General features: G+C 38.2%; 1 protein-coding gene across 16 annotated transcripts in view; it reads left to right on the top strand.

Moving 5' to 3' along the window:
- The window catches only part of PPARG (peroxisome proliferator activated receptor gamma), a 189,552-nt gene that overhangs the window by 107,718 nt on the left and 57,242 nt on the right, over positions 1–24,592 (top strand). The window contains exon 1 of one of the 16 annotated variants that reach the window (XM_055259419.1): positions 17,039–17,105. The exons of 14 other annotated variants lie outside the window; for them this stretch is intronic. Coding sequence is in view for 1 of the 2 variants with exons in the window: in XM_055259407.2 (XP_055115382.1) it covers positions 17,285–17,300 (16 nt within the window). In the remaining variant the exon portion in view is untranslated. Of the gene's footprint in view, positions 1–17,038; positions 17,106–17,206; positions 17,301–24,592 lie in introns of those variants that run through there. One more of the 16 variants, XM_055259407.2, reaches the window with a different exon arrangement.

The following is a 24,592-nucleotide window of genomic DNA, read 5'->3' as shown; positions in this document are numbered from 1 at the left end:
GTTTTTTTCTGAGTATGGCTCTAGCTTTATCATTTTTTTCTGACTTAACTCTGATTAACCTCTTTTTTCATCACCAGTACTTGGCAGATTTTGTAGATTTCTAAACTCTGAAAATCACTGCTTTTCTGAAAACTGTCATTTGTCTCATACTTTCCTCCAAAATTATGAATTATAGGAAACACCCCAAAGAAGTATCATTTACATTAGCTGTTTACAAGAAAATACAGGGTTTCATTTTTAATTTTATTTTCCCCTACTATCTCTAAGGAATACAACTTGTCTTGAAAGCTCCCTGACAGCAACAATCCATTTAATCTGCCAATTGCAGTATAAAACGTGGGTCATTAAATGAAAAACAATTGTATACCTCTCATAGAGGTTGTCATATATTACTATTTTTGTCAGCATTCTCACTTATAACTAACTCTGTTAGGATAACGCCGGGAAAATTTCTAAAATCTTCACAGCTCTTTTGTTAGGTACATATTCCTTGAGACAGAGGAAATCTGAGCAAAGTAAATTTCTTCATTATCTTAGATCAACAAAAGTGATACAGAGCTTCTGTCCTGTTAGCTCCCTTTGGATGCTTAAAATAGGCACTAGAGGTTGTCCAGTAAATGCTTCATATCCATCTACTGGTGCTGAATATTTGTGAAAATATAGGTGAGAATGAATTAGATGCGTTTGAATGGAATTAAGTTTCTGTAAAGTTTTACCAGATTGTCTTTTTTTTGTTTTTTGTTTTTTTTGGTAAAAGCAGTTTTGCACCTGTAACTAATTTAGACACAAAGAACTTGCACATGTAACTGATAGCAACTGCCATCCAACTCTTACAACCTCAGAATCAAGATCACGTGGCTATTTGAGTACACAGTGTTTTAAACTGTGTAATTTTTATTTGAGCAAGGGATTGCCAACACAAGATCGAGGTTCCCACAAGTGGTGAATGGCACTTGTGGTTAACACTGTAAAGCAGATTTAAAACAGTCAACTGTCAATTGCCTACAAGGGAATTATTCCCCATCACCTCATGCCAGGTTTTTATACGGCCTTTTAGCTGACCTTCTAAATGAGAAACTTTGCCATCCAGTGCAAACTGCCAATGGTCCTAAAATGCCTGTCTTTATTATCAGTCTAATAATATTTATTGAGTGCCGATTTTCAAGGCACCATAGTGAATGCTGTGAAATCTAGACACTTTTTCCCTGGCTTTCAAAGCTCTTTATAATCCAGGCATACTTTATATATTTTACCTTATTTCTCACCACATTCCAGGCATTGGCCTGCCTTGCTCTGTTCACACTAATCTCTTTGTCCCAAGAGTAAGCCCGACTCATCCTTGCTGCAAGCCTAGTATGTCCTGGAATGCCTTTCCTAATTCTTCCACCTTTTCAAATCATCCCTGTCCTTCAAGGTCAGCTTCAAGTAACCTCTACTCCGTGAAGCATTCTCTGAATGCATTGCTGTTCATTGCTCCCTCTCTCCTCTAAACTGAAAATGTGTTCAGAATATCTCTCTTCTGCCTCTTCCACTGCCTTCAGCCCAGTCCAGGACACCATCTGTGCCTGGATGCTAGTCTCTTGATGGGGTTTTCAGCTTCCATCCTAACCTCACAACAGCTTAGTCTCAACCAGTCACCCACAGGGATGATGCTCAAATGTGAGTCAGATCTGTCACTCCACCCACAGCCCTGCAGTGGTTCCCCATTTCACTTGTAACAAAAGTCCAAGTCTGGCGCCTACCTCCTGCCCTACCCCAACTGACCCCTCTGGTCTTCTCTCTCTCCTTCTCTCTCTCTTCCACCCACTCTGTTCCAAGCACGCCGGCCTCCTTGCTGTTCCTCCCACATTCCAGATGTTCTCTTGCCTTCATGTACCTGCCATAGCTCTTGTTCCTGTCCAGGACCCTCTTCCTCTGGCATCCTCTGGGCTACCTCTGTCAACTCCCTATAATCTTGGCTCAAACCTTACCTTAGAGTGAGGGTGACCTTGGCCTTCCCCATCCTAGAACAGCGGAATTACCCATCCTCCCCATTGCCCTTCCTCCTCTACTCTACAATTTCCTATTTAAAAAGCATTTATCATCTTCTAACATGCCATGTAATTTATTGATGGATTGTATGTATTGCTTATTGTCTGCTTCACCTCCCTGGAATGTTAACCACATGAAGGCAGAGATCTTTGTCTAGTTTGTTCACCCACTGATGTATTCCAAATACCTGAATTGTAGTGCTCATTAATACTTGCTAAATGAAAGAATAGAATCCTCTAACATTTATGGTTTCTATCACACAATTTAGCCCTGAGTTAAAACTGCCTGGTATTATTTCCTGTTTTATATATTCCCTAAGCCAAATCATATAGTCACTGAAGAAAAGATCCATGTTTTATTCTGTATTCCACAAATGCCAAACACATAATAAGTATGATCAGGTCTTGTTGACTTATTAATACCAAGCTGATCTCCTCCTAAGGTCAGAGACTGGAATATATTTAGCAAATAAAAACAAAATTTTAGTGTATATTAAATATTATTCTAAAACCAATGCTAATATAAACAAACCAAGTACTGGATATGCTACAAACCAGGCACAAATATGTTTTGAATTATCTGTTAGTTAATTTGCACCATGTCCCTCCATTAGTTTGAATAGCATTCATTGAATATCATTTGAATATTAATTTTAACATCATTTGTTTGTGAGTTACCCAAATCCCTGGCTTCTTCTGCAAATCTGTCCACCTTTTGATACTTCCATTATTCCTTTGAACCTCCAAAACACTTATTTGCTAGCAATATTTTTAAAAGAGTGGCTTATTTAATTAGCTAATATCTAATATATGAAGCACTTAACACATTAATTGCCTGATATGTAATAGGTGCCAAACATGTCAGTTCTGTCTTCTTCTCATCTTTAAAATGGAAGTTAATACAGACATAATGTCTCCCCTTGGGTCTTTTAAGTCAGATCTTTAGGAAAAAGTAAAATATTCTCATTATTATTATTTTGCTTGCATTAGCAATTAAGTATGCCTGATTTAAGATCACTGGACATTATCTTACTATTGTCTACACTTTACCTAAAGCCCTGCCTTTAGTTTTGTAAATAAAATTATAGACCTATTAGATAGATTGAGCAAGTTTGCTTAGTGGATTAAAATATGATGCTAATAAGAGCCAAAGTGAGTTTGATATTGGGATGGCCAGATTTACACAGAAGTCTTTGCCATTTACAAAGAGATCTGTTTGCCATTGATACAGCCACATTTCTAGCCACAGTTACCCAAGATATGTAAACAGTTAACTCAGGAGAAACCAACTCAATTTTCAGGTATATGCCATATACAAAATCTCAGCACCTTTGCTATTATATACACTTAGTATTATTTCTTAAGCAATATTGTGTAATATAAGGGGCATGTTGATGACAGGGACATGTACCTTTTTCTTGGGATTTCAATATGAATGACCATCCAAATCTTAATCATCCCAATGGCTCCACAGAATTTGGACCCCATGTCTACCAGAAAGCTATCCCTGATTATTTCAGGACATGTTAGTATCTTTCTTTTCCACATTTCTAAAGTACTTACTATCTCTATCACGAGTCTGGTCTCTGTACTTCCTTCTGCTACTAAACATCTCTCACCTTTGTAAGCTTCTCAAGAACCACAATACTATGTGTTTCTTGTAAGGCCTGAAAAACACCTTGCACATAGTATTAGGTGATTAGCTATCTTAATTTGAGGTTTTAGATTACTGATTGAAAATTTACTGAGCTGAAGATATAGAGAAAGAAAAATGCCAAAGAAAATAAAATGAGGAAGTTTGGAAAAGAGAAACACTCTAGTAAAATATGATGATAACTTCTAAGAAGCAAGGTTTATAAAATAGATTGTTGATACAAAGAAAACGTTATAAAAAAAATGGGTAGCTTGAATGGATTTAACCCCCTAACTTTATTTCATTTAAATGGAATGCCTCAAAAGACTACTCAGCTGATCCAAATATAGTAACTTCCCAAACACAAGACTCTTGACATAGGCCTCAGAATTTGGGAAAAAAAATTCCTGCATTGTTTAAAAATACAGTGTCCTTGTAAAGCAGAATAGGCCTTATATACAAGCCAAATATATCAGTTCTAAAGCAAAAACAAAACTTTTACTACTTACTCTTTTATTTCTTTTCTTTTTTTTTTTTTTTTTTGTGACAGAGTCTCACTGTCACCCAGGCTGGAGTGCAGTGATGCCGTCTCAGCTCACTGCAACCTCTGCCCCCTGGGTTCAAGCAATCCTCCTGCCTCAGCCTCCCGAGTAGCTGGGATTAGAGGCACCCACCACCACGCCTGGCTAATTTTGTATTTTTAGTAGAGACGGGGTTTCACCATGTTGGCAGGCTGGTCTCAAACTCCTGATCCCAAGTGATCCGACTGCCTGCACATTTCAAAGTGCTGGATTACAGATGTGAGCCACTGTGCCCAGCCTGCTTCACTCTTTTAGATAAAATGTACACCCTTTGAATTTTTACTTCCGCCATTTACACTGATTTGAAGTCCTTGGTTGAATATGTATTTAGCCTTCATTGTGCAAGGAAGCTGGTTACAAAAACAGATAGTTTATTAAAATACTTGTATTGGTTTTTAAAAAAGAATAATTTTAATACAGTTTTTTCTCTTCTTTCTTTTTGCTCTTTTTGTTTTTTTTATAGAGATACAGTCTGGCTATGTTGCCCAGACTGGTTTCGAACTCTGGCCTCAAGTGGTCCTCCCATCTTGGCTTCCCAAAGTGCTGGGATTACAGGTGTGAGCCACCATGGCTGGCCTTAATACTGTTTTATGAGTTCTGAATTGAATAATTTTTAAGTGAATGTCCTAAAATTCTATGACAATCCTTTTAACACAACTGGAAGAGTTTCTGTTGGCTTATTTGGTTTGTCTGCATGTTTCCTTCTGTCATCCCCCACTCCTAGGACCCATATGGAACATTCTCTCTTAATTAACTCTTTTATTGAAGTATAATATACATAGAGGAAAAATGTCCAAATCATTTTCACAAGTGAACATACTTGCGAAATTAGCACCCAGACAAAAAACAAAAAACAACACAAAAAAAAACAGAACAGTACCAGCACTCCAGAAGCTCTCTGACTATTCTAATTTCTAACTCATTGATAAGTTTTGCCCAGTTTTGAATTTTATGTAAATAGAATTACACATTACTTACTCTTTTGTGACTGGATTCTTTTGCTTAGCATTTATTCGTGAGATTAATCACACTACTGAAAGTAATTGTACTTCATTCTCATTACTGTACAGTGTTTCATTGTATAAATATATCACAACATATTTATCCTGCTGTTGATGGGCATTCAGATGGTTTTCAGTATTGCAAATAGTACTGCTATGAACATTGTCCTATAGGTCTCTTAGTGAAGGAGTGTATGCATTCCTGGTAGCTATATGCTTCAGCCAATAATTGAGTATGTTGAGCTTCAGGAGATGTTGCCGACAGTTCTGAACAGGACTCTAGAAATCTATACTTCTACCAGAAGTGCATGAGTGTTCTAGCTCTTCCACACCATCACTGGTACTTGGCATTCTCTGTCTTTTTCACGTTAGCCATTCTGGTGGGTGTGTTGGTATCATATTCTAATTTTAATCTCCCCTTTTCTGATGTCTAAAAAGTTAAGCACTTTAAAAAGTGTTTGTTGTCCATTTGGCTATCCCTTCTTGTAAAGTACCTGTTCAAGTCTTTCACCCATTTTTATATTGAGTACTTTAGGTAAACGTTCTAAAGCATACCTTGTCAGATACATGTATTGTAAATATCTTCTCTTACTCTGTGTGCTTTTTCATTTACTTAATAAACAGACATTTCTAATCAATATAGTCTGATATACTAGATTTTTCTTTTACAGTAAGTGCTTTTTATATCCTTTTGAAGAAAACTTTGCCTACTCCAAGGTTGATAAAGTGTGTTTTTATTTTAAAAGTTTTCTGGTTTTATATTTCACATGTAGATCCATAATCCACACAGAATTGATTTTTGCGTATGTTGTAAGGTAAGGGTTTTTCTCTTTCCATGTGGATATCCAGTTGACCTGCTTCATTTATTGAAAAGATCATCCTTTCCCCACTCCCCAGCAGTGACATTTTTGTCATAAACTAGGTGACCATATAGGTCTGGGATTTATTCTGGACTTACTCTTCTATTGCATTGTATTTTTGTACCAATTAAGATTGCCTTAAGTACTGTAACTTTATAAATAGTTTGATATCTGGTAGTATAAATCCTCCAGCGTTGCTCTTCCCCTTCAAGATTGCCTTGCCACTTGGCCTTTTGAATTTCCTTATAAATTTTAGACTCAGCATATCAATTACTACACAAAAGTGCTGAGATTTTGATTGGAATTGTTCTGAATCTATAGATAAATTGGGAGATAATTGAAAGCTTCACAATACTGAGTCCTTCAATCCATGAACATGGACTACTTTCACTTATTTATTCTTTAATTTTTTTAAATAGCATATTTGGGTTTTCATTATCGAGATCTTACACATACTTTGTTAGATTTTTTCCCCTAGGTATTTGATTGTTTTAATGCTGTTGCAAAAATAATTTTTAAATTTCATTTTCTACTTGTTGCTGGCTTATAGAAATATAATTGGTTTTTGAATATTGACCTTGTGCCCAGCAACTTTGCTAAATTATTTTATTAACTATAATGAGTTTTTTTGTGGATTTTTAAAAACACAGTCTGCCTGACATGGTGGCTTATGCCTATAATTCCAGAACTTTGGGAGGCTGAGGTGGGTGGATCACTTGAGCTCAGGAGTTCGAGACCAGCCTGGCTAACATAGTGAAACCCTGTCTCTACTAAAAATACAAAAAATTAGCCAGGAATGGTGGCACGCCCCTGTAATCCCAGCTACTCGGGAGGCTGAGGCAGGAGAATTGCTCTAACGCCAGAGGTGGACGTTGGAGTGAGCTAAGATAATGCCACTGCACTCCAGCCTGGGCAACAGAGTGAGACTCTGTCTCAAAAATAAATAAATAAATAAACAAAACGAACAACAACAACAACAAAATACAGTCATGTCATCTGTAAGTAATGTTAGTTTAGTTTTATTTCTTCTTTTCCAATTATTCTTTGTCTTTTTCCTTTGTTGCATTGGATGGATCTCCAGTTTAGTGGTGAGTAGAAGTAATGATAGTATCATTACCTTGTTGCTGATCTCAAGAGGAAAGCTTTAAATATTTCACCATCAGGTATGATGGCTACTCTAGGATTTTTGTTTGTTTATTTGTTTGTTTTTTATAGATATTCTTTAGCAGACTAATGAAGTTCCCTCTCCTTCATAAGAGATTTTTTATTTTAAAAAACATTATGAGTGAATGTTGAATTATATCAAATGCTTTCATAGTTTGTAGTTGTGGTGGTTGTTTTTGAGACAGGGTCTCACTTTGTCTCCAAGCTGGATCATGGCTCACACCAGCCTCAACCTCCTGGGCTCAAGTGATCCTCCCACCTCAGCCTCTTCCAGTAGCTGGGACCACAGCACATCACTACACCCAGCTAATTTTTTAAAAACTGTTATAGAGACAGGGTCTCACTATGTTGTCTAGGCTGGTCTTGAACTCTAAGGCTCAAGTAATCCTCCCACCTTGGCCTCCCAAAGTGCTGGGATTACAGGTGTGAGCCACTGTACCTAGCCTAGAATATTTTTTATAGTGCTCAGGAGAAAGATTAAAAGTATGAAAAGTGTCTACTATGTATACTTTAATATCATATTGTAATACATTTTAAGATACTATATAGTATAATTAGTGAAAATCTTCAAATCAGCTCATAACCACTAGTGATCTGGCTGTATCTGTTTTGACACTTTTGTTCTCAGTATCTGTTTGGCTTAAGACTCTTGTCTTCTCATTAAGAGTGCTTGACACAGTACATTGAAAACATAATTTCAAAAGAACATAGAGTATCACATGGTTTTGCCAGACTAAACAACTCTGAGTAAGAAAGTGGCTTTCCCCCTATGGTAATGCCAAGCTACTAGAGGACCTTCAGTAGTAAAGTATGATTTAAAACCCTGACCCTATCTGTCTTTTCCCAGTTGCAGGAAGTCCTTTATAGTGTTTGAGAGTGACAGCAGGGAAACAGTACTCTGGCAGATCTGTGGTGGCTCCCTCCTTTCTGAGTCATTACGCTCTTCTGGATCATTTCTTTCATTTTTCCTTTTCCTCTCCTCTCCCCTATTTTCATTCCCCTATCACTGCGAAGCCAAAACCAAAACGTGGAGGGGGAGCTAGCCAGGGAAAACATTCCAGCTTCTTTTTTCTTATCTAAACACCATTCTTCTTCTTATTTTTCAATTAATAACTTTATTTTTAGGGCAGTTTTAGGTTCAGAGCAGAATTGAGCAGAAAGTACAAAGAGTTCCCATATACTTCCTGTCCCCCACCATGCACAGTCTCCCCCACCATCAACATCCTGCACCCAAGTGGTACACTTGTTACAGTCAATAAACCCCCCACTGACACATCATTATCACTAAAGTCCATAGTCTACATTAAGATTCACTCTTGGTGTTATATTCTCTGGGTTTGTACAAATGTATAAGCACACATATCCACCATTGTAGTGTCATACAGAATATTTTCACTGACCTAAAAATCCTCTGGGATCCACCTGTTCATTCCATTTTCCCCCTAACTTCTGACTACCACTGATCTTTTTCCTGTCTTGATAGTTTTGCCCTTCCCAGAATATCATATAGTTGGAACCATACAGTATGTGGCCTTTTCAGATTGACTTCTTTCACTTACCAATATGCACTTAAGGTTCTTCCATGTCTTTCCATGGCTTGATAGCTCATTTATTTGCAGCACTGAATAATATTTCATTGTTTGGATGAGCCACAGTTTATCCACTCAGCTACTGAAGGGTGTCTTGGTGCTTCTAAGTTTCGGCAATTATGAATAACGATGCTATAAACACCTGTGTGTGGGTTTTTTGTGGACTTAAGTTTTCAACTGATTTGTGTACCTACCAAGGAGTGTGATTACTGGATTGTATGGTAAGAATATGTTTAGTTTTATAAGAAATGGCCACACTGTGCCGGGCGCGGTGGCTCAAGCCTGTAATCCCAGCACTTTGGGAGGCCGAGGCGGGCGGATCACGAGGTCAGGAGATCGAGACCATCCTGGCTAACACGGTGAAACCCCGTCTCTACTAAAAATACAAAAAATTAGCCGGGCGAGGTGGCGGGTGCCTGTAGTCCCAGCTACGCGGGAGGCTGAGGCAGGAGAATGGCGTGAACCCCGGGGGGCGGAGCCTGCAGTGAGCCGAGATCGCGCCACTGCACTCCAGCCTGGGTGAAAGAGCAAGACTCCATCTCAAAAAAAAAAAAAAGAAATGGCCACACTGTCTTCCAAAGTGGCTGTACCATTCACCAACAAATGAGAGTTTCTATTGCTCCACATCCTCATCAGCATTTGGTGGTGTTAGTGTTTTAGATTTTGACCATTCTATTTGTAGTGGTATCTTGTTTTAGTTTGCAGTGCTCTAATGACATATGATGTTGAAGATCTTTTCACATGTTCACATGCCATCTATATATCTTCTTGGATGAAGCGTCTGTTCAGGTATTTTGCTCATTTTTAAAACAGAGTTGTTCACTTTCTTATTATTGAGTTTTTTTTTTTTTTTTTTTTTGAGACGGAGTCTCGCTCTGCCGCCCAGGCTGGAGTGCAGTGGCGCGATCTCGGCTCACTGTAAGCTCCGCCTCCCGGGTTCACGCCATTCTCCTGCCTCAGCCTCTCCGAGTAGCTTATTGAGTTTTAAGCGTTCTTGTATATTTTGGATAACAGTCCTTTATCACAGTAGTCCCAAACCTTTTTGGCACCAGGGACCAGTTTCATGGAAGACAGTTTTTCCATGGACTGGGGTGGGGCGGGAATGGTTTCGGGTGAAACTGGTCCACCTCAGATCATCAGGTATTAGATTCTCATACGGAGTGTGCAACCTAGATCCCTTGCGTGCACAGTTCACAATAGGGTTTGTGGTCCTATGAGAATCTAATGCAGCCACTGATCTGACAGGAGGTGGAGCTCAGGCTATAATGCTTGCTCATCAGCAGCTCACCTGCTGTGCAGCCTGATTCCTCCCAGGCCATGGACTGCTACTGGTCTGGACCTGGAGGTTGGGAACCCCTGCTTTATCAGATGTGCTTTGTACAGATACATTCTCCCCGTCTGTGGCTTGTTTTCTTATTCTCTTGACACTGTTTTGCACAGAGCAGACTTTTTTTTTATTTTAATGAAGTCCAGATAATCAATTATTTCATGGTTCATGTCTTTGGTGGTGTGTCTAAAAAGTCCTATCTGTGCTCAAGGTCATCTAGGTTTTATCCTATATTGTCTTCAAGGAGTTTTATAGTTTTGTACTTTACATTAGATCTTTGAGTTAATTTTTACGAAGAGAGTAAGCTCTATGTCTAAATTTTTTTTTTTTTTTTTTCATGTGGATGTCCAGTTGCTCCAGCCCCAGTTGTTGAAAAGACTGTCTTTGCTCCAGTGTATTACCCTGGTTTCTTCATCAAAGATCAGCTCACTACATTTATGTGGCCCTATTTCTGGGCTCTGTATTCTGTTCCTTTGATCAATTTGTCTATTCTTTTGCCAGTACCGTACTATCTTAATTACTTTAACTTTCTAGTAAGGCTTGAAGTCAGGTAATGTCAGTCTTTCGACTTTATTGTTCTTCTTTAATATTGAGTTGGCTATTACGGGTCTTTTCCTTCTCCATATAAACTGCAGAACCAGTTTGCCAATATCCACAAAATAACTTGCTGGGATTTTTACTGTGATTGCAGTGAATCTATAGATCAAGTTGGGATAAATGACATCTTGACAATACTGAGTCTTCCTATCCATGAACATGCAGTGTCTCTCCATTTATTTCATTCTTTGATATCTTTCATCAGAGTTTTGTGGTTTTCCTATATAGGTTTCATATATATTTTATTAAATTTATACTTAAGTATTTTACTTTTTGGGGTGCTAATGTAAAACAAAACAGACATTATGAGGAAAATGTAATGTCTGGGGGTAATGTGTTTTTAATATTAAATTTCACTTGTTCATTGCTGGTATATAGGAAAGCATTATGACTTTTGTATATTAACCTTGTATCCTGCAGCCTTGCTATAATCACTTACTAGGTCCAGGAGATTTTTTTTTTCTGTTCTTTTGGATTTTTTTATGTAGAAGTCATGTCATCTGCAAACAAAGACAGTTTTATTTTTACCTTCCCAATCTGTATCCGTTTTATTTCCTTTTCTTGTCTTGTTACATTAGCTAAGACTTCTAGTATGATGTTGAAAAGCAGTAGTGAGAGAAGATATCCTTGCCTTATTCCTGATCTTAGTGGGAAAGGTTGAGTTTCTCACCATTACATATGATGTTAACTATACGTTTTGTTTGTAGATGTTCTTTCTCAAGTTTAGGAAGTTTTCTTATTTTGTCAAATTCTTTTTCTGCCTTTATTGATATGATCATGCGATTTTTCTTCTTTAGCCTATGGGTGTGATGGATTACATTAATTTGTTTTCTAATGTTGAACCAACCCCACATACCTCAGCTAAATCTCACTTGGCCATGGTGTATAATTCTTTTCATACATTATTGGATTCAATTTGCTGATATTTTGTTAAAGATTTCTGCATCTCTGTCCATGAGAGATTGGTCTATAGGGTTTATTTTCCTTGTAATGTCTGTTTTGTTTTAGTATTAGGGTAATTGTAGCCTCATTGAATGAGTCAGGAAGTATTCCCTCTGCTTTTATATTCTGAAAGAGATTTCAGACAATTGGTATAATTTCTTCCTTAAATGTTTGGTAGAATTCACCAGTAAACCCACTCTGGTGCCTTCTGTTTCAGAAGGTTATTAGTTATTGATTCAGTTTCATTAATAAATGTAGGCCTATTCCATTTGTCTATTTCATCTTGTATGAGTTTTGGAAAATTATGTCTTTCAAGGAATGAGTTCATTTCACCTAGATTATCAAATTTGTGAGCATAGAGCATATTATCCTTTAATGTCAATGAGATCTGTAATGATACCCCTCTTTCATTTCTGAATAACTTTCATTCATTCTTCACGTGCTAGACAAAGTAGCATTTCAACTAAACCAAAGCAACTGTTCAACAGATTTAGCCTTAGTCCTAATTAGATTATTAGTAACATCTCCCTTTAGAAATGTATGAAGGTACTTTTAGCAGAGGAACCAAGCTTGAGCTAGTTTGACCATAATGAATTTTTGCTGAGGAAGCAGAAGAAATGTTTATATTGGTGAGGGCATAATCCTGTAATCTTTTCTGTGTCCTGACACCTCAGGACCAGCGTAAGCAAACTCCCTAGACAAGATGTGGCTCATGCAAGAGAAAGTATGCTTTTGAAAATGAACATAGGCCAAGCATAGTGACTCATGCCTGTAATCCCAACACTTTGGGAGGCTGAGGTGTGAGGATTGCTTGAGCCCGGGAGTTTGAGACCAGCCTGGGCAACATAATGAGACTTTGCCTCTATGAAAAAAAAAAAAAATCAAAAAATTAGATGAATGTGGTGGCGAGTGCCTGTGGTCCCAGCTACTTGGAAGCCTGAAGTGGGAGGATCACTTCAGCACAGGGGGGTCGAGGCTTCAGTGAACCATAATTGTGCCACTGCACTCCAGCCTACGTGGCAGAGTGAGACCCTGCCTCAAAAAAAATAGTAATTTAAATAAAATATGATAAAAAAACATGGTCTTTCTTTTTTTTTTTTTTTTTGAGACAGAGTGTCGCTCTGTCTCCCAGGCTGGAGTGCAGTGGCGCGATCTCGGCTCACTGCAACCTCCGCCTCCCAGGTTCAAGCAATTCTCCTGCCTCAGCCTCCCGTGTAGCTGGGACTATAGGTGCTGGCCACCACGCAAGGCTAATTTTTGTATTTTTAGTAGAGACGGGATTTCACCATATTGGTCAGGCTGATCTCGAACTCCTGACCTCAGGTGATCTGCCCGCCTCAGCCTCCCAAAGTGCTGGGATTACAGGTGTGAGCCACCGCGCCCGGCTAAAACATGGTCTTTCTAATACCCTTTGTTGATCTGAATTTGAAAATTTCCTGTGAGACCTTCTGGCTTATTATAAAGAAATTTGCATCTAAAGATGCATATTGGAATGTTTCAATCTCAAAGCTATCAATGGGAAATCAAACTGCAGAAACATCGAATTTGGTTTTGAATATAGTCTAAGTAGACAATAAAATGAAAATACATTTGTTTATATTGAAGAAGCAAATGACACACCAAATAGTTAATTTCTAATAGTTTTCATTTTTTTTTTTTTTTTTTTTTTGAGACAGTGCCTTGTTCTGTTGCCCAGGCTGGAGTGCACTGGCATGAACTCATCTCACTACAACCTCCATCTCCCGAGTTCAAGTGATTCTCCTGCCTCAGTCTCCCAAGGGCCTGCGCCACCACGCCCAGCTAATTTTTGTATTTTTAGTAGAGACAGGGTTTCACCATGTAGGCCAGGCTGGTCTCGAACTCCTGACCTCAGGTGATCCTCCCACCTTAGCCTCTCAAAGTGCTGGGATTACAAACGTGAGCCACCACGCCCAGCCTCTAATAATTTTCTTAATTCATGGTGCCCAAAATAAAAGGTTCTATATTCAGAGAAACCATGACAAAATTTAAACTCTAGCCCCAATACCTATTTAACATTGGGCAAGTCACTTAACCTTTTTATGTCTAATATTTTTAATCTGTTAGGTGGTAATAATACTTGTATATAACAACATAGGACTGTTTACAACAAGCACTTAATAATTGTTAGCTATTGTTACTAAATTCTATTCTGCTGATGGGTTCCAGAGTCTTTTCCTCCTTCACTAAACAAAACTCAGGATACTATGTGAAGGAAAAGAAGTGAGTTGGTAGAATTTATTTTTTAAATGCTTGAGTCAAAAGGAGAGCCATTTGTTGCTGAAGTATCAAAACTATTTTCTGATTTTCTTTCATTTTACTTGAAACTACATTAAAATTTTCTCCAATTTTCCAGATGATTGCATGATAATTCCTTTTAAGAGGACGGTAACACATGCAAGAAATAGACTTACTCCCTCTGTTAGGAGAAATCATGGAAAGATATTACAATTAAAAGATAGTGAATTTTAGCTTAATTTTTACCTTTATCTAAATAACACTTGTACATAGCTACAGCTTTCAGTGAAGAAGAGATACTCATTCCCACAGCTAAATCCTGCTCCTCATAGGCAGTGATTTTAACTCTTTCACATATTTCTTCTGGCATTTACCTTCCTATCTCTAGAATAACATACTTACACTAATGACCAGGCATAGTGACTCACGCCTGTAATCCCAACACTTTGGTAGGTCAAGACGGGCAAATCATTTGAGCCCAGGAGTTTGAGATCAGCCTGGGCAACATGGTGAAACCTCGTCCGTACAGAAAATACAAAAATTAGCCAGCGGTGGTGGTGCATGCCTGTGGTCCCAGCTACTCGGGAGGCTGAAGTCGGAGGATTGCTTGAGCCCAGGAGTTTGAGGCTACAGTGAGCTGTGATTGCATTCCAGCACGACAGCCTGGGCCACAGAGAGAAACCTTGTCTCAAAAATAATAATAATAATAATAACATACTTATACTATTATTTTTAAAATTGTATTCTTATCCATTGACTTCTTACTGTGGGAGATAATAATTTAGTCCTTTTACTACCATACTCCCCTTTCCAAAACACATACTTCTCCCTCCCCTCCATCTTCACAATGTAGTTACTTGTAATTTGGGGTTAAATCAGTTGTCTGTGCTTACATTGTAGTAACTGAAAGTGCTACTTAAGATTGAGCCAAGCAGTGTACTATGATTCTGTTTCCTGTCCTGCTTAGCTATTTACTTTTCTGGAGTTAATTTTTTTCACTTAGTCATTGCTCATTTTGTTGTCATTTCTTGCTATGTACTCATCACTAATTCATCCTCAAACTCTCTGACAGAGTAATAAAAACTCATCTGAAAGTGGTCAAACATATCAGGCATTCTGGTTTCTCAGGTGATCCCACCTGGCCTTCTTCCTCCTGCATTTTCCCTAGGCTGCTCTGCATCTGTAGCCTGGGACTACCTTCCACTTCTCTCCTGTGTTTCAGATCCTTTGTTTCCTGGTCCCATCTTTTCTCTTCCTTGGTTCTGGTGGAGAACTCTGGGAAAGAGTACATGGGAGGTAACTTTTCTGGACACCTTATCATTCTGAAAATGTCTTTACTCTCATACTTGATGGATGATTTGGATGAGTCTAAAATTCTAAGTTGGAAAATTTTTTTCTCTTGAATTTTGGCAACATTGTTCTATTGATTTTCTAGCTTCCAGTGTTACTGTTGAGAAGTTCAATGTCATTCTGATTCCTGATCCTTTCTATGGTACTTTTTTTTTTCCTGTCAGGAAGTACTTATGATCATCTCTATAGAAGAGGTATTACTCTTGACAGTGTTGCTTTCTGTGTGGTTTAAGAAATCCTTTCTCTCTTGGGTTTTGTTACTGTTTTAACCAACATAAATCCTTGATCTTAGTCATTCTAAGGTTAAAGAAAAACTGAGGAACAACTCAGGAATACGTTTCAAGTACATGTGATAAAAGGCAAATGTGCAGAGGATGATAACTATATGTTTAAAAAATGGGAAAAAAGAGATAGTCACAAAGTTCGACATAAGTTAGATCATTTCTCAAACTATATTCCATCACATATTAAACTCCTCAAATATTGCACACTGTGCTTTTTTCTCTCTTTTGTGCATTCTCGTGAACATTAGCCTGTTAGTTTAAGAAGTCTTGCAGTAAACCTATTTAACCTTGCTTAACCTAGCATTGCCTAAATTTACTTGATCACCAGATTTTTTTTGTTTTGTTTTTAATTATTTTTAAAGGAACATTATTAACATATGTATAACACAGTTGGGGAAATGCCAGATAAGACATAGACTTTCCTGGCTGCTAAAGAGCAATTAAGCATTGGAATGAGTAACCAAGAGGAGCTGTGGACTCTCCTTTTCCAGAGGCCTTTAAAACAGGACATCTGTTTTAGGCGTAGTCCTGTTTAAACAATAGGGCTTTGCTGGCGGTTCTTCCTCTTCCTGTCCCCTAGTGGTAGTGCTGGAGGCTTTTAGCCCACCTTTTATATGACTGTAGTACTCTGGTGACTAATGTGTACACAAATTACTGTTATACTATTAATATTAATTATATTTATTGAGAACTTATTAAGTATCCAGCCCTATGGTAAGTGCTCTACATACATTATCTAATTTAATCCTCACAACTCTAGGAGGGAGACAATATTAATATTCTACAGATGGAGATTAGATATGAAGAGATACGAACTTCCAGCAATAGGGTTGGATTGGAACCTCGGGCATCTGACATGGGGCTGTGCCCATCCTTCTTCACTGTTAATGTTCAGAACAGCAAACGGCACAAAGCAAACAAACAAATAAAATTTGTATATCTGTACTTACTATGTAAAAACGAACCAAGATAATGCTTACTTTATTAGACTATTCAAGACTATTCCCTAAACCTTTTGATTAATTCAGAGTTCATGACTTTTGTTAGAAACAAATTCTGTTACAGATTTAGTTCTTCGCATTTTATTCTGTGATAATTTGCCATCCAGGAAATGGTTCCTTACATGAGACTTTTTCCCTCATAAATTTGATGACATTCATATACATTCACTGAAGACCCCCTAAAAATAAATCTGGATCTGTGAAAAGTGGCAAAGGTTAAAAGTCCCATTTTCAGCGTATTTACATATAGTAACAACTTGATAACGCAGCGCTGAGAATGCCAGGCTCAGAGGAGCCAAGCTGGGCTCCCGTCCAGTCAGCCTCTAGCTCACCAGGAAACCCTGAGCGGGTCACTTTGCCTCATTTTCTTTATCTGTCAAATGAGAACTCAGATGATCTGAAAACAGCCTTTTCTGCTCTAGTGTTTCAGGATGATTCTTGTCTCTGGATGTCAGCTGTCATGATGGGAGAGGAATTAGTAAATTCCCAGGTCAGTTTACACTGCAGAGTGATCTTGATCTGCATGAATCAGTAAGGATGGGCTGGATAAACAAGTTGGAACCACAGTTATGAGTACCATGACATTAACCTGAAACAAATGAGAAGGGATTGAAAAATCAGCGGTTAAGTGTCTTTTAAGGTCGTTTCCAACAAAACTACAAAGGACCTATGAAAGACTTTTCAGGTACATACTCTTGTTGCCTGGCTGAACACATTTCTCTAATAAAGCTTTCATTTGAGAGTTACTCTTCATAGTACATCCCCTGCCCCCCTGCCTGCCTGGCACATCGTAGGTATTCAGTAAAGGTTTGTTGGAACTGTTAAATAATTGTTTAATATAGAACTGGAAGATCAGGAAGAAATAATGTTTTCTAACCAGTATCCACTGTAAAGTCACAAGTGTGGGCTATGGAGCTTCAGACCATCTGGATTCAATGCCAGTTCTATTGCTTAGTTACTGTGGACTTTAACTTCCGGGTCCATGCCTCAGTTTTCCCATCTTTAAGGTAAATTATAAGTGCACCTACTTCCTCAGGCTGGTTGTGAGGATTAAATGACGCAATCCAGGCACAGTATTTGGCGTAGTACTTTGCACAGATTTAGTGTCCTGTTAGTATTAGCTAATGTAAATATGAAGAAGATGTAACATTTTACCAGCTATTCTTATCATAGTTTTTCTTTTCTTTTCATGAGGGACAACATAAAACCCCAAAGGTAAAGCATATATTTCTGGTGTTCAATTTTATAATTTAGCATCTTTTCCAACCCACTTCCATACTCCCAAATAATAATGCCTATCAGATTAAAGAAGTTACTTTATTTTTGCATGAAATTGGTTGTATTTTTGTTGAACTACTTCATCCTTTGAGTATTGTGAAAAGTCTGCGCATTGACTATAATAGCATTTAAAGCCAAGTTTTAAGGTCTAAGATAATGGCACACATCCATGTCCTTTGCTCACAAGTTCTGCCTAAAGACTTGCCAGCTTAAAACACTCTAAAGGTTGTGAAATTAATGGATATACCACTGATGCAACACAACTCAGTGTCACAGCTGGGCAGTTAAGACACGTTCTTGTTACTGAGAAGGGCTGTTGTTCATGCAAATATTTTGGTCATTTGTTCTTTCATGGGTAATTGCACGGAGTAACAAAAAACACCTCCTCAACTTACAGCTTGGCAGAAACAGTAGCTTATGTTTTCTAGAGACAAAATTAGAAGCAGGCTTTCTGGACCCATCTCTAAGTCAAAATAAAATGAAATGTCTAGGGAACCACTGTGCCTCCCAGTAACTATGGTCCATGGAATAATGTTGTTTAGGTCAAGGTGTCCCAGAGTAAAAGGGAAGGGAGAAGGGCAGGGGGGAGGGGGAAAAGTGTGTTTGGGCAATGTTTTCATAGAGATGAAGAGGCAAGCTATTTTTCTTTCTTACTTTGTCTTTCAACTTAGAAAAATAAGAAAACCATCTAGGATCACAACCTTCCTCTTGTAATCAGCAAAAGAGAAAAAACTGAATATACGTCGTTGAGGGGGAACGGTTATGGCTTAAGTTGTATTTTATTGATAATGTTGAAGATTAACATTTTTTGGAGGGAACTTAAGTCTTAACAAAACTAAACTATTGAGAAAGTATTGTTATTTTTCCATCTTTAGTAGCAAAATGAAAATTTACTCTTCTGCATAAAATATGATTGTCAATTGGCAAGAATTTGGTAAAAAAAAAAAAAAAAAAAACAACTGTGCATAAAAGATGCACATGGGAAAATAGAATAATAAGATGCTGTCCTTTTGCTCCAGGCTGGAAGTCTAATGGTGGAGATAGTTATACAGATAATTATATCTGAGCTAAAGGAGGAGGTACAAAGTGCTGTGGGAACACAGAGAATGGAGTGTTTTTAAGTTGGAGGATTCATAGATGGTTTTACGGAGAAAGTAGCATTTGGACTGGGTTTTGAAAGACAAGCAGGCTTGTGGCATGAAGAGGTGAGGAGCAGGAAGAAGACACAGCAGCCTCGGTAACCTGCATGACTAAAAGAGTCAGGGCATGTTTAACCTGGGCAGATAGTATGATATGCCCAGCCACCAGATATGCCAAGAATGGGAGCGAGGTCTGGGATAACCAGTGGAAATAAGACTGAAAAAGTAAGTTAGGGCTAAGACATAGAGGGCCTTGAATGCCAAGCTAAAAGGCCAGTGTTTCTCCTGCTTTTCCACCAGTATGCCCTTACTAGTAGAGGACAGCAAAAACATACCATTCTTGGGTAGAGGAAGGGAGGAATGAATAGGTGGAGTATGGGGTATGTTTGGGGCAGTGAAACTATTCTGTGTGATCCTCTAATGAATGCATGATATTATGTCTTTGTCAAAACCCATAGAACTTGGCCGGGCATGGTGGCTCACAACTGTAATCCCAGCACTTTGGGATGCAGAGGCAGGTAGATCGCTTGAGGTCAGGAGTTTGAGACCAGCCTGGCCAACATAGTGAAACCCCTTCTCTACTAAAAATACAAAAATTAGCTGGGCATGGTGGCACACGCCTGTAATCCCAGCTACTCAGGAGGCTGGGGCAGGAGAATCATGTGAACCTGGGAGGTGGAGGTTGCAGTGAGCCAAGATCGCGCCACTGCATGCCAGCCTAGGTGACAGAGCGAGACTCCACCGAAAAAAAAAAAAAGAAAGAAAAAAAAGAAAAACACAGAACTATACAACACAAAGAGCAAACCTTAATGTAAATTGTGGACTTTAGTTAGTAATAATGTGTCAATATTGGTTCATCAGTTGTAGCAAGTATACTACACTGTACAAGGTGTTAGTAATGGGGAAAACCATGTTTTGTAGAGAGGGGACAGGAGGCTGGGGAAGGGCTATTATGAGAGCTCTGTACTTTCTGCTCAATTTTTATGTAAACCTAAAACTGCTCTCACAAAAGTAAAGGCTACTGTGCAAAACAAAACAAAACAAAAAACAGAAAACAGCATCCTTTTAGCCATGAGATGCACTACAAGTAGAAAGTTTTCTAGGAATTTCATATAATATCTTTAAAAATTATATGAACTTTTCCTTCTTTCCTTAACACATAGATGGCTATTTTGACATTAAAAATTTTCCCAAAATTTCCACAATATAATACATGACCCCTAGGGATATGACTTTTGTAATAAGAAGCATGACTTTGGCTGGGCACAGTGGCTCACGCCTATATTCCAAGAAGTTTGGGAGGTTGAGCCAGGAGGACCACTTGAACGCAGGAGTTTGAGATGAGCCTGGGCAACACAGTGAGATGCTGTCTCTTTAAAAGTGAGGTGGTGGGGGGCGGGGGAGAGAGAGAGAGAGAAAGAGAGAGAGAGAGGAAAGAAAGCAGCATGGCTGTGATTGATAGGAAGTCACTGAAGTTGTATGTTAAAAATGAAACAAAGCAAAAGTAAACCAGTAAAATCATGAGCAACCAATTTCTCTCCCACCCCAGATATTTGTGCATCCTTATTTTCATTTCCCAGTATTCATACAAAAGCATATCCACTACCTTTAACTCACTTTGTCAGCCTTTATTCTGTATGCAGAAAACTTTGCAATAGCATAGTGAGAAATAGGTGATAAACCTACCTTTGTGGATATTACAATGTAGACAAGGGAAATATACTTTAATATGAAAATAAGTTTTACTAAGAAAAGTAGATACAGAAATGAAAATTGAACCTGCCAAGGAGACAGACAAAGTAAATGGAATGACCTGGGTTAGACAGGTTTGGACGAATTTTGAAACAAAGGACACAGTTGGATGGGTGCCCTGTCCTTAGGAGCACAGACTTTTTTCTGGATGTCATTGAGACCTAGAATGACCTTTAACTATCACCAGTACACATTCCTCTTTTTGGTGTGCAGTGTTGACACTGAAACACAGATAACTTAAGGTTGTTTGGGTACTTATTTACATAGATAGAAATGTGAACCCATACGGTACCTAATTAGTCCTCTTTAAACCACAGACGCACATTCACAGGACTAGTCTTGTTTATATTTTCAAGGCTTTTTTTTTTTTTTTTTTTTTTTTTGAGATGGAGTTTCACTCTTGTTGCCCAGGCTGGAGTGCAGTGGCATGATCTCAGCTCACTGCAACCTCTGCCTCCTGGGTTCAAGCAATTCTTCTGCCTCAGCTTCCCGAGTAGCTGGGATCACAGGCATGCACCACCATGCCCGGCTAATTTTGTATTTTTAGCAGAGACGGGGTTTCTCCATGTTGATCAGGCTGGTCTCGAACTCCTGACCTCAGGTGATCCACCCTCTTTGGCCTCCCAAAGTGCTGGAATTACAGGCGTGAGCCACTGCGCCCGGCTTCAAGGCATTTTTTCTTATGAAGATCACAGCTGAAATCTTCAATCTTCAACTCATGCAAAAGTTTGCCTTTGGAGTGAATTTCTTGGCAATCTGCTTGGTAAGAAAAAGCAAGTGGTGTTAAAGTGAGAGCATTAAAATAAAATTGCTCCAAAAAAATGATAAATAAATAAAAGAAAAGAAAAAGGAAAAGCAAGAGGCCCGTGCACAGACACACAGATGAGGGTGGCCCCTCCTCCATAAGCCTGTTTCATCAATGAGAGAATCAAGAGAATACTGTATATACAGAAGAGAGTTTCAAGGTCAGTCTTGAGTTTGACTCTTCTACTTCCTAGCTAGAGGACCTTGGGCAATTCACTTTACTTCTTTGGTCCTAGCTTGCTTATCTATAAAGTGGGAATAATATTTCAGATTATGCAGAAGAAAAGGTAGGATGTACTGGGCACATGGGAAGTGCTTGATCAATACCAGTTTGCTTCCCTCCTTCCCTGCTCCTTCTGCTAAAACTTCACAGCTATCTCATTAAGTCATCAATGTATTTAGTATTTAATAAATAAATATTTAACGAGCACCTACTATGAGACAAGCCCTTGGTTAGCAGTGGGGATATGACTGCAAACAAGAAAGATACGCCTGTCATTTGATGAGTCCTGGAGTTTATGAGCAGCTCATCTCTGTCTCCAGTGTGAGCAGTCCTAAATTTACACAGCTCTCCACTTGTGTTTTTGACCACAGAGTTAACATTTAAAATACGACTGCTTTTTTGGCACCACTTTGAATAATGAACTGTTTTCAGGTAAATAGAGTCCAGGTACCTATTGAAGAAAGTTTTCCAGTCTACACACTCGGTGGCTCACAAGTTCACATGAAGTGAAGCAAAAGAGTTTTGTTGCACTTACTGTGACAATAAATCATGTTTAGAAAAATGCATGTGGCATACATGATACTGGGCAGATGATTCATGAAACTTGCTATTCTGTGGCCTTAGAATCCATATAAGTATTTTTCCTTTGTCTTTTATGTGTTTTCTTTTTTCTATCTCTGTTTTGTTTTGTTTTTGTTTTGGAGGTGGTTTAAAATTAATGCTGGGCTAGAGTCTGATTTTGACACTCTCGGGTGTGATCAAATGTTTCCACATATCTCTCTAACCTTTCTATTCTCAATGTGGGGAAAACTTTTTCCTCTTTAGGAAAAGGTGTATCCACAGAAAAGATTATTATTTGAGTAATTTTTCATAGTACAGAAGTAATAATTGAGTAATTTTTCCCTTTAAAATTTTTTTATTTTTGTATTAAGAACAAAATTATTTTAGGATGCAGTTAAAGAAGAAGTTCATTTACCTAAATTTGATTTGCCAACTTTTGTATTACACAAAAGCATTATAAATACAAGTAGAATAGCAAAAATTTCATCCTAAAGAGAAAAATATTTTGGGCTTCTAATTTCAAGAGAGCAAAATTGTCCTGGAACCCTGTGCACACTTTGAAAACAATCATTAACAGATTGCATCAAACTAGAAACTTCTTCACAGCAAAGGAAATAATCAATAAAGTGAAAAGCCAGCCTACAGAATAGGGAAATCTGTACATCTGATGTGGAGTTATTGATTGCAAATCATACATCTGATATGGAATTAATATTCCAAAATATATAAGAAACTCAACAAACTCAATCACAAGAAAACAAATAACCCAGTTAAAAAATGATAAAGGACCTGAATATCCATTTCTAGAAAGAAGACATACAAGTGGCCAACAGATGTATGAAAAGGTACTCACCATCACTAATTATCAGGGAAATGCAAATCAAAACCATGGTGAGATATCATCTCACACCCATTAGAATGGCTGTTATCAAAAACACAGAAGATAAGAAGTGTTGGCAAGGATGTGGATAAGAGGGAACCCTTGTACACTGTTGGCAGGAATGTAAATTGGTATAGTCATTATGGAAAACAGAATGGACTGCCTCAAAAAATTAAAAATAGAACTAGCATATGATCCAGCAATCCTGCTTCTGGGTATATATCCAAGTGAAATGGAATCAGTATGTTGAAGAGCTATCTGCTCTCCCATGTTCACTGCAGCATTATTCACAATAGCCAAGATATGAAATCAACTTGTCAATGGATGAATGGATTTTTGAAAACACAGTATGTATCTGTATATATAAAATATATATACACACATACATATATACACATACAGATATATATGTACACACCCAATAGAATATTATTCAACCTTAAAAAAGGAAGGAAATCCTGTCATTCTCGTCAACAGAGATGAACCTAGAGGACATTATGCTAAGAGAATTAAACTGGGTAGTATATAACACAGAAAGACATACCACATGATCTCACTTATACGTGGAATCTAAAAAAGTCGAACTCATAAAAGCAGAGAGTAAAATGGTGGTTGCCAGGGGCTGGAGGGTGAGAGCAATGGGGAGATGTCAGCCAGAGTTTCAGTTATGCAGGATAAGTTCTGGAGACCTAAGTATAGGTCACTGTTAGCATGGTGACTATAGTTAGTGATACTGTATGGTATATTTGAAATTTGCTGAGACAGTAGACCTTAAGTGTTCTCACTACACATATTCATACTCAAAAAGGTAACTGTGTGAAGTGATGAATATGTTCATTAGCTTGATTATGATAATCATTTCATAGTAAATACATATATTAAAACATCACATTGAATACCTTAAGTGTTTTGTTTGTTTTTTGGCTTTTTGGATTTTTTTTGTTTTGTTTTGGTTTGTTTTTTTTTTTTTTTGAGATGGAGTCTTGCTCTGTTGCCCAGGCTAGAGCAAGTGGTGTGATCTCACCTCACTGCCACCTCTGCCTCCCAGGTTCAAGTGATTCTCCTGTCTCAGTCTCCCGAGTAGCTGGGATTGCAGGAGTGCTACCACACCTGACCAATTTTTGTATTTTTAGTAGAGATGAGGTTTCGCCATGTTGGCCAGGTTGGTCTTGAACTCCTGACCTCAGGTGATCCTCCTGCCTCAGCCTCCCAAATTGCTGGGATTACAGGTGTGAGCCACCGTGCCTGGCCTGTATACCTTAAGTTTAAAAATTTTTGTCTGTTATACTCAATAAAGCTGGACAAAATTTTAAATAAATAACAGCAGTCATTAACAGACT

The sequence above is a fragment of the Symphalangus syndactylus genome, chromosome 21 (genome assembly GCF_028878055.3).
Source record: "Symphalangus syndactylus isolate Jambi chromosome 21, NHGRI_mSymSyn1-v2.1_pri, whole genome shotgun sequence".
NCBI classification, from domain to species: domain Eukaryota; kingdom Metazoa; phylum Chordata; class Mammalia; order Primates; family Hylobatidae; genus Symphalangus; species Symphalangus syndactylus.
This window is presented reverse-complemented; position numbering and strand designations above follow the sequence as displayed.